The sequence below is a fragment of the Peromyscus maniculatus genome, chromosome 6 (genome assembly GCF_049852395.1).
Source record: "Peromyscus maniculatus bairdii isolate BWxNUB_F1_BW_parent chromosome 6, HU_Pman_BW_mat_3.1, whole genome shotgun sequence".
In the NCBI taxonomy this organism is placed as follows: Eukaryota; Metazoa; Chordata; class Mammalia; order Rodentia; family Cricetidae; genus Peromyscus; species Peromyscus maniculatus.
Window position 1 is genome coordinate 78,353,443 of NC_134857.1, and position 10,805 is coordinate 78,364,247.

The 10,805-nt window shown below is 52.4% G+C and overlaps 1 protein-coding gene across 2 annotated transcripts in view; it reads right to left on the reverse strand.

Annotated features, from left to right (window-relative positions):
• Phgdh (phosphoglycerate dehydrogenase) overlaps nt 1-10,362 on the reverse strand; it is a 30,605-nt gene extending 20,243 nt beyond the window's left edge. Inside the window, exons 1-2 of one of the 2 annotated variants that reach the window (XM_042279585.2) lie at nt 10,084-10,362; nt 952-1,103 (exon numbers count right to left, since the gene is read on the reverse strand). In XM_042279585.2, the coding sequence (XP_042135519.1) occupies nt 952-1,103; nt 10,084-10,221 (290 nt within the window). In that variant the 5' untranslated portion in view covers nt 10,222-10,362. Of the gene's footprint in view, nt 1-951; nt 1,104-8,744; nt 9,092-10,083 lie in introns of those variants that run through there. The other variant, XM_042279586.2, reaches the window with a different exon arrangement.
• Nucleotides 10,363-10,805: the final 443 nt, after the last annotated feature.

Genomic DNA, 10,805 nt, shown 5'->3' on the forward strand with positions numbered 1-10,805 from the left:
CTGGGCCGTGGTGGCGCACGACTTTAATCCCAGCATTCAGGAGGCAGAGGCAGGCGGATCTCTGCGAGTTCGAGGCCAGCCTGGTCTCCAAAGCGAGTTCTAGGAAAGGCGCAAAGCTACACAGAGAAACCCTGTCTCGAAAAACAACAACAACAACAAGAAAGGACTCTAAGAGCTTGTCTGTGCAAGACAACAGAGTTTCCAGCTCTCCCCCTTAGCAAGCGGCTAGTGCGGCGGAAGGACTGGGGCTGGCGGACTGTGCAGGAAGAGAGAGCAGGTAGAACGGGTTATCCTTTAACACTTCCACCACCAGGTCCTGACCTCTGTCAGTGCTTCGGTCAACAATCCCCCACCCTCCTGGGGGCAGGGGAGAGGCACAGCAGGACTCAGCAAAGTGGGCCGGGAATGGCTGTGTCTCTCAGGGGCCTGATTCAGGACAGCGCTGCAGAAGCAAACTGGCCATGATCTTTGTCCCTGGGCTTCTGCAAACACAGCACTAACAGGGACCCCCCCCTCTCTTCTGGGGCCCAGAGTGCTAGGAAAGGAACTAGGACCTTCGCTTCAGACTGGGGCAGGGAAATGAAGGAAGAGACAACGGGGGGATGTCACTCCATCAAGAAAGCGTGTGGCCATCCGGGCCGGGTGCAGAACCACTGTGCTAGCAAAGCAGAAGATCCAGACTGAAGCAAGAAACCAGGGAAACCTCACCTAGAGTTTTCTGATTCCTATGCTAAGCTGCGGATGTGCGGGGCCCTGTAGGAGGGCGAGTTCCACACCCAAAGACTGCAGAACACAGCCTTGGAACAACCAAGCTCAACTAGGCACCATCCTAGGGACCCGGGGCCTAGCTCAGACAGCACTCTGAAAGACCTTCTCTACCTGGCTCTCATTTAAGCATTTCTTTCCCTCTTTATATTGGTCTCCACACCCACTTCAGCTTCCACAACTTACTTCATGACTAGGATGCCCTTCCTTGTGGCGGCCTCCAGATCCACATTGTCCACGCCTGTGCCGGCCCTGCCCACCACCTGGAGCTTCTCTGCTGCGTTGATGACATCAGCAGTGACCTTAGTGGCTGACCGGACAATAAGGCCTTCACAGTCCTGGGCAGAGGAAGAAAGAGCCGGGGTTCATATAGCTGTTCTGTGAGGTACCTGAGGCCTCTGGTGCGTTCCTGGCGGGCATGCATGCCCACTCACAGGCAGCTCTGTCTTCTTGGCGCACTGTAGGATGATGTGGATTAGGACCTGCACAGATTTGACTTGGAATTGAGACTAGTCATGAGATACAAGTGCCTTGCTGCCGGGCGGTGGTGGCGCACGCCTTTAATCCCAGCACTTGGGAGGCAGAGGCAGAAGGATCTCTGTGAGTTCGAGGCCAGCCTGGTCTACAAAGCAAGTTCCAGGAAAGACACAAAACTACAGAGAAACCCTGTCTCGAAAAAACAAAAAACAAAACCAAAAAACAAGTGCCTTGCCAGCACACTCCAGCATCAGCCTGCCAGCTCTAGGCATCTGACTCATCTTTCCCTAGATGGTACCCCAATAAATACCTGTAGCCAAGAGATAACCCATCCAGTGTGACCAGACACGTGTCCTAGTCAGCATCATACACACTAATATATTCCTGTACCTGGCCTTGCTCACAGATGAATTCCAAAGAGAGAAAGAAAGGCAACGTCTGTATATACCAGTCTGGCTTGGGTTCAACTCTAAGCCGCATCGTTTATCAGAGAGGGATGTGGGTTCCAGCCTCAGGTGTGTGAGAAGCAAACAAGACAGGCAGGGGTAGCACCTGGCCCTCACTTCCTCCACTGGACTGACGAAGAGCAGAGGTGGAATCCAATTCCACCCCTCAAGCCCCGGGGCCAGGCACCTGGAAGCGAGTCTGTAATGAATGAGTAAGCATTGTGAATGGAAAACATGCCTGCCGAAACAAAAATGCTTCCCGAGACGAGAACCCACAGGAAGGGAGCAGGGGAGGGCCGTGGGCCTAACTCATGCCACCAGCAGCTGCTCAGGGGCGCAGGCAACAGCACACTAATAATACATGTGAGAAAATTAAGACCACGAATTCATCATCACAGCTGCCACACTTCAGACCAAGGCGGTCCCCCAACTTGGGGTCATTCAGGAAGAAATGTATCCTATGTACTGTCTTTCCCTAGTAAGAACATTCTTTGAGCAAACAGAACGGGAACCCCCAAGAGAGGTAGCAGGTGAAAAAGTCCATCCCCTGTCCTACATGGGTGGCCTCAGGCCAGCATAAAATGTTATAAAGGCACTAAGCAGCTGGTTGTGGGGGCAGGCACGTCTGTAACCTCCGCGCACTTGGAGGCCTTAGGCAGGAAGATCATGAGTTTGAGGCCAGACTACCTCTAATTATTTAATTATTAAATAAAAATAGACCAAGCAAACAACAACAAGACAAATGTCAATAAAAAGGCACCAAAAATAAAAGCATCAGAGGCCAAAGTTCAGGCAGGTCACTGTTTCAAGTTACCTCATTCTTTATCCCTCATCTCCTCCACAGGTTTTGTAAGAGGGCTGGGGTAATGGCCCCTCACACCCAGCTTCCCCAGAGCAGCTCCCTGTCAGGTCCTATGAAGAGCTTCTGGCATCTCTCCCCCAAGGCATGGATTCTGAAGACAGAAAGGCCCAAGAATCTGGCCCCTAGGGTGAGGCCCACACTGTATTTATTGTGCACAGGCCTGGAACTGAGCAACAGTTAAAAGCCAAGAACAGAGCTGTTTTATCTCTGCTGGGGAGAGAGGGGTGAAGCTCGTGGCTGTGGCAAAGGGTGTTTGTGCTGGGGGAGGGGTGGTTTAAATGAGGGAATGGACCGACTGCTCAAGAGCCGAGGTAGCCTCGACAGTGACAGAATCCAAGGCTGGTCCAGGCAATGAGACCCTACCTTAACAGTTACACAATCACTTCTCTGTAGCTATTTATGCTTCAGGCATCCTCAACGGTCTGGTCAGGGCTGTGGCACAGCCCCCTCAGGCCACTTCAAGCCCCTTAACGGCTGTGGTTTGGACAGAACAGAGTAGGAGATTCCAAGAAATATTCACGTGTGTCCCAAGCTCATTCTGCAAATGAGAAACACACACCCAGCCACACCTGCCCCCCCTAAAACTCAGTCAGCTCTGTAAGCCTCTGTCACCACACCCCAGGGCCCCAGTTCTTTCCTTTCTTCCACTGGCGAGGTTACTGGAAGGTAAGATGACCAAGAAACCATCCAGACCCTGAAGTTCAGTGACAGATACACTAAGATCTGCCAACATTTGCCGTCGTGGGACAGCCAATACCAGCCTGCACCAAGAGGGCGCTCCCACGTCTCCCTGTAGCACCCTAGCCCAATACTAGCCAGAGCCCAGTCAGAAAAAGAACACTGCTCCTGGCACACAGACACCCACCACATTGGCTCCAGAGAAGGATTCCCCTGCCTCTGACTGGATTCGATAGATGTCTGCTCCCTAACACTTCCTTATTGCTGTGACCCTCAGGGTGGGGTGTTGGCTCACTTTTTCAGACGTTCAGATGAGCCGTCTCCCCATCTCCCCTTTGTTTTGAGGAACAGCTTCATGTAGACCAGGCTGGCTCTGAATTCATCATGTAGCCAGGGATGACTCTGAATGTCCGATCCTAAGTGATGGGATTTCCAGCACTCACTACCACATCCGGTTTACAAGGTGCCGAGGACGGAGCCCTGGGATGCCAGGCAAACCCTCTACCAACTGGACCTACATCCCCAGCCCCAGACGCCCTGTGTTTAGCTGTCTTCCCCTTGACCTGCAGAGTCTGATCCCCTAGGCTTAAAGATTTCTATTTTGTTTTTTTCCCTGAGACAGGGTTTCTCTGTGAAAACAGTCCTGCCTGTCCTGGGAGTCACTCTGTAGACCAGGCTGGCTTCAACTCACAGAGATCCACCTGCCTCTGCCTCCTGAGTGCTGGGTTAAAGGTGTGCACCACCACCACCTGACTAAGCAATGGTTTTCAATTCAAGTGTTTACCTGTATTATTTCTGGCGCCCCTCGCTTTTCTCCACAGCCCCGTTAAGCCTCAGTGCTGCATGCATAAGCCACATGTGAGCATCTCCAGTGGCGGCTTCACATTACTCTCACCACAACTCCAAGAACGGACCCCCTTATCCCCATTTTCCAGGTCAAGAAACAAAGGTTTTGAGAGGCAACCTGAATTAAGTCACCGTTACAGATCTGAAGTCAGCCCCAAGAACTGGCATCTTTGATGCCGTAACTAGGAAAGAGACGGTGTCAGGATGTCAAAATGATAAAGCCTGAGTCACAGCCAGGTAGGTGTTTTGGAAAGGGAGAAAAAGTCGGAAGTTAGGACAGCCTAACTCATGGCCTCCATATAACAGACAGTAATCCAACACTAGAAGAAGCTGGGATGGAACTCAAGTCTTCTGAGAGTCCAAGTGTGTAGCCACTTCCCAAAGGCAGCATTTAGAGTCACTGTCAAAAGTATATGGTTCCTCCAGGAAAGCCTCTGAGGTCCCCAACAAAGGTCTGGGATCTTCAGCTACTCAGCTAGCCAGATCACCGTGAAGACACAGCAATGGGACAAAGACCAAGGCCTCTAGAACACCCAGTGGCCTCTGGGCTGTGGACTAGCGCCTACTGATGCTAGAATACTCGTTACATCAACCTGATCAACAAGAGTGATTAAGGATCACCAGTAGGTTTTGGAAAGGGAGAAAAAGTTGGAAGGACCAGGAGAAACATAAGAAACACAGTGGGAAATCAACAGAAACAGGAACCTAGACAAACAGATCTATGGTGTGGTGACTGAATACTCCAGCACTGGGAAGACTCGGACAAGATGATTGTGAGTTCAAGACCAGCCTGGTGACAGAGCAAACCATTGTCTTCAAAACAAACAGTAACACTAATACTCACGAAGTAGGAACTTATAAAGGCAGGAATCAAACGGATGGGGAAAGACTGAACAGCAGTCCTAGGAAGATTTAGAGGGAAAATGCTTAGATTTAAGAATCCAGACGAACTAAAGAAATATAAAATAAAGCACTAGAGAAAAGTGTATATTGGGTTTTCTTAAGATCTTGGGACGACAAAGTCTTTTATAAGAAAGATACACATTGCAGAAATAGTAAGGAAATGGCCGTATTCTAAGTGTAAACCTCTGCATGGAAAACTCTCTCATAAGAAGAATGAAAGACAATGGTCTTGATATGGAAAGAAAATCCCACGCACCAGCAAAAATAACCAGGTTCCTTCAGAGCAAAAGAACTCAGTAAAACATCCGTGAAGGCACAGGCTGGATGCAGACCTGTGCAAAGACCCTTCAATACCCGAGTGAGGGTGAGGACAGGAAGGCAGAGCCGAGATTCAGGGGCTTGCTGTTACAAGTCTTCTACATGGGAGCCTGAGGACGGCCACAGATGGAGGCTAGCCTGGGCTACAATGTGAGATCCTGACACTAAAAGAACAAAACAAGGGCTGGTGAGATGGTTCAGCTGGAAAAAAATGCTTGTTTCACGATCCTGGGTTCCTGTATCCAGGATCCCTTGATGGGAGGAAAAAACTGACATCTGAAAGTTGACCCCCCCCAACCCCGCCTGCCCCCTTCCCGCACCCCCAATCACACACACACAGGGAGATAGATAGACAGATTTTTAAACCAAATATGTAAATCTAGCAGGCATAGAGGCTGTTGGCCTTGGGTACATGGTGAAGCCCTGTCTCAGGAGAGAAAAGAGGTGAATTTTAAAGGTTCACTTTGTGGGGCTGGAGAGATGGCCCAGTGGTTGAGAACATTGGTTGCTCTTCCGGAGGACCTGGGTTCCATTCCCAGAACCTACAGGATGGCTCACAAACATCTGTAACTCCAGTTCGTTCCAGAGGATCCAAATGCCCTTTTCCGGCCCCCTTGGGCACTAGGGCACCCACATGGTCCACAGACATACAAGCAGGCAAAAATATCCGTACGCATAAAATAATAGCAAAACGTTATATGTTCTTTTCAGGTTTACTATTGGTAAAAAGAAAACTGACCATTCCCCATTGGTGAGCATGTGGAGAAAGGGGAGAGAGGACCCTGCATGTCCTTTTCGTGGGGGGTGGGGGGGTGGGGTGGGCAACTGGACAGTGTGTGGTGTGGCTGGACAAATACAATATGATCACAGTATGGTGGCTTAGCGTGCTCCTCTGCAGCCAGCAAGCACACTTCAGGTAATTGATAACACACTAACATATGAAACCTGCCCTGGAACTGGCCAACCCTGGAAGAAGGGTCCCCTCACAATTGACAAGCACAGGTAAGGAGCAAGCGGGCACAGACCACCCAAGGAGTCATAATCTTCCCACTCATTGTCCCCTCTAGGAGCCAAAGCCCAGGCCCGGCCCTGTTCAAGGAATCACGCCCAATCATTGCCCTGGGCTTGAGTACTCCCTCCAAGGCTGCCCCAGACTGAGAGACCACCCCCACAGGAAACAGCCGCTGCAGAGGGTGTAGAGGCCTCAGGCCTGCCTTCTCGGACAGCCCCCCCTTGCTCTCCTCTCTCTGGCTGGGTCTGCTCTGTGGGGCCATCACCCTGGCACTATACGTCCCACCCACCAGCCGCAACCAGCTTTTGGCTCTGATAAACCCGAAGCTTCTCCAGCAAAACTGGCACAGATGTGCATCCAAAGTCCCCAGGGCCCAGAACCTACATTAGAGCCAACACTGGTCAGAGTTTGCCTCCTACAACATCAGCTGGAAGCCATTTCCTTGGCTTACTCAGTACAAACGCACTGAGGCCACCAGCCCACCCACCTCGTGCCGAGCGCTCAAACCCTGCCCTCCTAAAACTCCATCGTCCCTTCGTAGCTTATCCCTCAAAGACTCCTTCAGGGTGTCCTCCCCTCTTTTACGTACACAAACTACTGAACAACCCAAAAGTTCACACCTAACAAAACTCCTCATGGAGTGCTGGGATGAGAACGCTCTCCTCGGTCATGCCTGATGCATGCCTATAAGCCAGGGCTCTGTTCCAGTACTCCCACACTGGGGAAGGGGCAGAACTTAAGTTGAAGGCTCTCAAAATGGAATCCTTCTATTCCCCACCCCAGTGCCTGCTCTTTCCCCTCTGGGAATGCAAGCACCTGGATACAGGCACCTCCATGGCTCTTTGCCTCTAATTTCATCTGGAATGCGCACGGTCCACATTTGCCTACAAATTCGTCTTTCTGACTCCCAGGCTTTAGAGCTTGGAAACACCAGGCCACTGATCTGCTTGATTTACGGCTGTCCCAGAAAAGCTACGCTAACTCAGCGGAAACCCATCCCCACCCCCTTTCTTCAAGTTCACACATGCTTCCTCTCCCAGGAGAACCGGCCTGGCCTTGTGGGTAACTCTATTGTTGTTACCACTTAGAGCATAGGGCACATCAGAAGCTCTCCAGGTCATTCCCCTGTCGTAGGGTATGCAGGTATGCAGGTATGCAGGTATGCCCTGGCTGGCCTGGAACACAGAGATCCACCTGCCTCTGCCTTCTGAGTGCGGAGATTAAATGCATGAACCATGACCCCTTGCCTCTCTCTCTCTTTTTTTTTTTGGAGAAGGTCTTGCAATGTGGCAATCCTGATGTTCCAGCTTCTCAAGTGTGGCCTGCTTCACCACATCCAGAGCTAAAAATTAACTATCTGCAAAGGACTCAGCTGTATGCACGTACAACACACACACTCTCTCTCACACACACACACACTCACACTGTGAGACCCTATCTCAAACAACAATGGTTATGTTGATGAATGAAAAAGAAGCCAACCTCTAAGTTGTGTCTTTATATTCATATATTCACATACACATGTGCCCTCACACCCACTCCAACACACGTGACTGAGACCCCATATATGAAATAAGACACTACCAACATGGCTGTCTCTATTATTTTCTACAACACTGATCATGACTTATGAAACTCAGTACTCCCATGTGCTGTGACTTGATGACTGGAAGTCTACCACTAGGGGAGAGAATTACGTTAACATCTCCTTCTTGGGCTGAGGGCAAACAGCCAGCAAAGGGGCTAACCCTTGCTTCTCACTGCAAAGATTAAGGTCGGGGAGGGCAGGAGACACTGCCAGGCGACTCTCGGAAGGAGATAAAGTGAGGAGGGAGGTAGAAGTGAGGATCCTTCTAAGATTAATTAATTGGCACTCTGCGCTGGGTATTTTCCCAAGGCAGACTGAAGGCTGAGAGCTCTTCAAGGGGCCAGCCAGTCATCAGTTGGCACCCAGCTCTTCTAACCTGCCAAGCGTATCCATTGCCTGAAAGCGGCCTGCATTGTAAGCACCACACTCCCGTCCCCACACTTCCAGGTATTTGGTGAGGCCGTGGCCTGCTCCTCACTCTCCTCACGGCCCCTATTCCTGCCCCCTTTATTGGATATGACGTTTTTCACTGCCACTGATTTTAGATTTTAGAGCCAAGGTCACTGACACCAGGCGGTGAGAATGACCGCCCTGCTGGTAATTGCTCCTTTGACAAGAGTCACACCGCGGGCCCCACCCACCCATACAGTCCCCTGCGAGTCCCTTCTCCCACTTTGCAGTCTATCGAGCACCACAGTTTGTAGTCTCGGTAAACTCGGGTGTAGACACTCCAGCAGCTGTCTCAGTGCTGGGCCCTACCTCCCAAGTAACCTACAGTCTTCGTTCCTTTTCTTATCCAGCTTTCCAGATACGGTCTCATTCGGTAGCCCAGGCTGGCCTCGAACTCACAGAGATGCTTCCGACTCAGCCTCCTTAGTGCAAGGCATGAGCCAGCCAGCTCTTTTTCATGTTTCTTTTTCGAGACAGGATCTCAGGCAGTCCGGCCGGCTGGGATCCATCTTGAGAGCCTTCTCCTTGCCTCCGGGGAGTGCTGGGGTTACAGGTGTGTGCCACCTGGCCTAGACTCCTCCAAGCTTCTTAAAGATCAGGGCCAGAAAAGTCGGCGAATAAGGGCTGCTTGCACGTGGATATCAGCTCCACAGAGGAAGAGGATTGGAGGCGGGGCAGGGTCCTGGGAGAAACCGACAAGCGAGCTCCGAGCTCCGAGCTCCGGCAGTTTCCACCGCAGCCAGAGCAGCCCCGCTTGGTCCCTGCGGTTTAAGGCCTCTCAGCCTGCGCAGGAGGAGGTGCACATTCGCTTTGGCTGCAGGCCCTAGGCGGAGCACGTGGAACTTGGGGGGTGGGGCAGGACAGCTGAGAGGCCGCGAAGGAGACAGCATACCTGGATGGATCCGACCGGCAGGAAGGGCAGGAACTGGAGAGAAGAGCTCACAAAATACCCCCATCCCCACCCCAAACCTAAGCAAGGTCAGCCAATTTAGCAAAACCCTTTCAAAGGAAAGGAAGGGAAAGACTTTCAATTAAAACGATCAGAGGTTTACTCCGAAGACTTGGTGGAAATGTTCTTTCCCGATGGTGCATGGGACAAGATTCTGATAGAGTGAAGTCGGTCCTGTTCGGCGATAAAGCCGACGGTGGAGGCCGACTCCAGGCGGCAGCCGCGTGGGCGGCGCGGGGCTCTGGCTGCACCCCCGGCCCGCCCCGAATCCGGCGAGCGCTCCCCAGAGGCCCAGGGCCCGAGAAAGCGCGCCAAGGTCTTGCATCAGACAACGGGCGGTGCGAGTCTGCAGCCACAGATGCCACAGGACCCGCACTGGCATAGCCAGCGCCCCCTGCCCCCACCCCAGCGGCCTGCCCTGGACGGGGAAGGGTCCCCTGTGCACGAAGCTCCGCGTGCGGCACCCCAAGCCGGGAGCCCGCAGGCTGGGCCGCCCGGCGAGAAGGCTCCGGGGCGGTTCTGGCATCCCGCGGTACCAGATGGGAGCAGCTACACTTTGCAACGCCGACAAGAAACACGCGGTTGCGAACAGCACGCAAAGTTTGCATCTTGCAGCCCCGGGGCCGTTCATTCCTCTCCGCCTTTCCTCCCTCCTTCTGCTGGTCCCCAATCTCGGGAGGCCCCGGGACAAACAGATAAGACAGGGGAGGGCAGTCCGGGCACCCGTGAGGTCAGCGGGTTTGGTCATAAAGATGCCCGGTGACTTCGCTCGTCTCCGGCTCGCCTTACCTGCAGCTCGGCTATCAGCTCCTCCTTGCTCAGGTTCTGCTTCTCCACTACCTGCAGCCCTCCATCTTGCAGGATCTTCCGGCAGCAGGGGTCCAGGCTGTCACTGATGAGCACTTTGCGCAGATTTGCGAAGGCCATTGCTGGAGCAGGCTCTGGGTGGGCAAAAGCACTCGGGCCAGGAAGCTGTAGGCAGGGCTGGCTCCGGTGACTGGGCAGGGTTCTCGGTCTCCCGCTCCCCCTTTACCCTCCCCCCCTCGCGCCAATGGTCTCCTTTTGATTGGTCAGAAATGCTTAAACTCTGCCGGCTCCGCCTCCCCCGGCTGAGCCTCCTACATTTTTTTTTTTTTTTCATCTGCCCCTGACTAATTTCTATGGCTGCGAATCTCTTACCTGCACCTGGTGAGCTTTCACACACATGATTTACGCAGACTAGCTGATTCATATCTGAAATAAATGGAGAAATAGGCGGTCTCCACAAGAGAACTAAATCTCATAGTAACTTCTTTCCTCTTTAGGGCCCGTTCACTGGGCTGGGTATTTACAGCTCTGTAGTTGAACATAACTAGCGTGTGCAAGGCCGCGAGTTCGATCCCCAGCAACACCCCACCCCACCCCCTCGTTCCTTAATCTCCACAGCATTTGTATTTGTGTGTGTGTGTGTGTGTGTGTGTGTGTGTGTGTGTGTGTGTGTGTGTGTACATGAGTTCAGAGGACAACTTTTG